The sequence below is a fragment of the Lepidothrix coronata genome, unplaced genomic scaffold (assembly GCF_001604755.1).
Source record: "Lepidothrix coronata isolate B3197 unplaced genomic scaffold, Lepidothrix_coronata-1.0 Scaffold2395, whole genome shotgun sequence".
NCBI lineage: Eukaryota > Metazoa > Chordata > Aves > Passeriformes > Pipridae > Lepidothrix > Lepidothrix coronata.
In genome coordinates this window covers 1-2,550 of record NW_016692575.1, presented here as the reverse complement: position 1 = coordinate 2,550, position 2,550 = coordinate 1, and the positions used below count along the sequence as shown (strand labels likewise).

Sequence of the window (2,550 nt, the reverse complement as noted above, 5' to 3'; positions counted from 1 at the left end):
GATCCCTTTGCACAGAAAGCCTGTCCTTGGGGCACCACAAACAGACTGAGGCTCACAGCTTCCCGGGCTGAGAGGGGCAGGAAAACCAGCTCCTTTTGTGGCACAAAGCCAAGAGGGCTGTGGAGGGCAGCCCAGTCAGTGGTGGCTGCTCTCCCCAGACCTGCAGAACGTGAACATCACGCTGCGGATCCTGTTCCGGCCCGTGACGGCGCAGCTGCCGCGCATCTTCACCAGCATCGGCGAGGACTACGACGAGCGGGTCCTGCCCTCCATCACCACCGAGATCCTCAAGTCTGTCGTGGTAAGGACGGCCCGGGAGCTGCTGGGCTCTCTCTTCCCTCTCCGGCCAATGAGGGACCCGCTGGAGCGTGGAATGTGTCGTGCCTTGGAAGAGTAGAATCCCAGAATGGTTTGGGTTGGAGGGAAACTTAAAGCTCATCCAGTTCCAACCCAGGTTGGTCCAAGCCCCATCCAGCCTGGCCTTGGACACTTCCAGGGATGGGGCAGCCACAGCTTCCCTGGGAAATCCATTCCAGCCCCTCACCACTCTCACAGGGAGGAATTTTTTCCCTAAAATCCCACCTAAGCCTGCCCTCTGGCAGTCTGATAAGGCTGCTCTTTCCACCCCCAGGCTCTCGTGGGCCACCCAGCAATGCTGATTGTTTGTTCCTTGGTCATTCCAACTGCTTGGCCTGATTTGATTCGTGCTGGATGATCTCTGGATGGAAAGAGGTTCCTTCATTACCAGCTCTGCTCTTCCAGCTGGGAGTCTCCAGCAGGAGAACAGGATTTTCATTACCCTGTAATCTTACATTTCAGCTGACTGAAGAGCTCTGGGTTTGGGAGCATCCCCAGGGAACTGCCAAATAATCCCTTGCCACCTTAAACTCCCAGTCATTCAGTCTTGCTCCTGCTCCAGCTGCCTGGGCAGCTCCACGTTTGCTGGGGGAGAGCTCTGGGGCTCTGGGTGCAAAGACAGGCAGGGCACGGAGAATCTCCTGCTTCTGGGAGCTTTCACAGAATCCCAGAATCCCTGAGGTTGGAAAAAACCTCCAAGAGCATCGAGTCCACCCACCTTGTCCCCCAGCCCAGAGCTCTGAGTGCCACATCCAGTCCTTCCTTGGACACCTCCAGGGATGTGCCTCCACCACCTCCCTGGGCAGCCCCTTCCAGTGCCTGGCCGCCCTTTCCATGAAGGAATTCCCTGTTCCAGGCTCGCTTTGATGCTGGAGAGCTGATCACCCAGAGGGAGCTGGTCTCCAGGCAGGTGAGCGAGGACCTCACGGAGAGAGCGGCGACCTTCGGGCTCATCCTGGACGACGTGTCCTTGGTAGGAGTTCCCTCTTTGCAGTCAGTGGGATGTGGCGGGGTTTGGATGTGTGGCCTGTGTGTGTCTGTGCTCCCAGCTCCTGTCAGCTCCTCTGCCTTTGTCCTGCTGACCTTGGGCAGCCCTTGGTGTGTCCACAGCCCTCTCTGTGCAGGGCTTTTGTAGCTCCAGTGAGGAGTAAATCCTTCCCTGGGTGAGGGATTGGGCTGCACCTGGCTCTGCATTTGGCAGCTGTTCCACAGGAACCCCAAGGAAGCACCAGGGATGAGGAGGGGTGAAAATACCCACTGTGAGAGCAGCTTTTTCTGCAAAGCATTAAGTGTTCTCCTGGTTCTCCTCTTCCAGGCCTATCCAAGGAGGGAGCTCTGCCCTCCCATCTGCCTCCACAAGTTCAGTTTCTCCCTCTGTAAATGAAATGTGTTGTAGTCTGGCCTGTGCATCCACCTGGGGCTTTCCTCAGAACACAGGAGAAGGGACACAGGGGAAGGGTTTGCAGGGAGGTGACTTTGTTTCTGCAAAATGTCATTTTTGACACTTTGTTTCTGGGGTTTTCCCCTGAGCACACTCCTGAGGGAAGCTGAGCTTTCCCCTGTCCCATACCAGGAGCTCTCAGCTGTCCAGGCAGCCCGGGCTGAGGGTGGGGATGGCTGTGGGATGGGGAGGTCCCCTTGTCCCAGTTGCTGTTCTTTGTGGGATCCTGGCTTTCCCCCCCATTCCAGTGTCCCTGGGCCAGGCAGGGTCATAGCAGAGCTGCTGAGAACTGTCAGTGTTGTGGACTTGGCTTGGTTTGTGCCCTCCAGACCCACCTGACCTTCGGCAAGGAGTTCACAGAGGCGGTGGAAATGAAGCAGGTGGCCCAGCAGGAAGCAGAGAGAGCCAGATTCATTGTGGAAAAGGTAACTTGTCCTTCTCAGAAACTTGGAATTGGTTCCTGGTGTCTCCAATCCCTCCTAGACAATTTTCCACCCTTGGGTGGATTAATGTTTCCTGAGGTTGAAGATCATCTTGGAATTGTCTTTTTTTCCCCCCACAGTAGGCAGAAAAACAGTAAAAAGTGAACTTACCTTGACTTTCTGCCTGAGGGAGAGAACAGGAGGGCGGGGAGGTGGGACTGGGGGTTTCCAACACGAGAACAGCACCGGCCTTTGGTTTGCTCATTTCCTCCGCAGAAAATCACCCCTTCACCCTCTCCTTTCGCTTGCAGGCCGAGCAGCAGAAGAAGG

General features: G+C 56.2%; 1 protein-coding gene across 1 annotated transcript; it reads left to right on the top strand.

Annotated features, from left to right (window-relative positions):
• Positions 1–58: 58 nt before the first annotated feature.
• On the top strand, positions 59–2,546 carry LOC108491893 (prohibitin-like; the record flags this gene model as incomplete). The annotated part of the gene is made up of 4 exons (XM_017803688.1): positions 59–301; positions 1,214–1,330; positions 2,128–2,223; positions 2,532–2,546. Coding segments are annotated over 4 exons (471 nt in total), but the record flags the coding sequence as incomplete, so codon positions are not given.
• Positions 2,547–2,550: the final 4 nt, after the last annotated feature.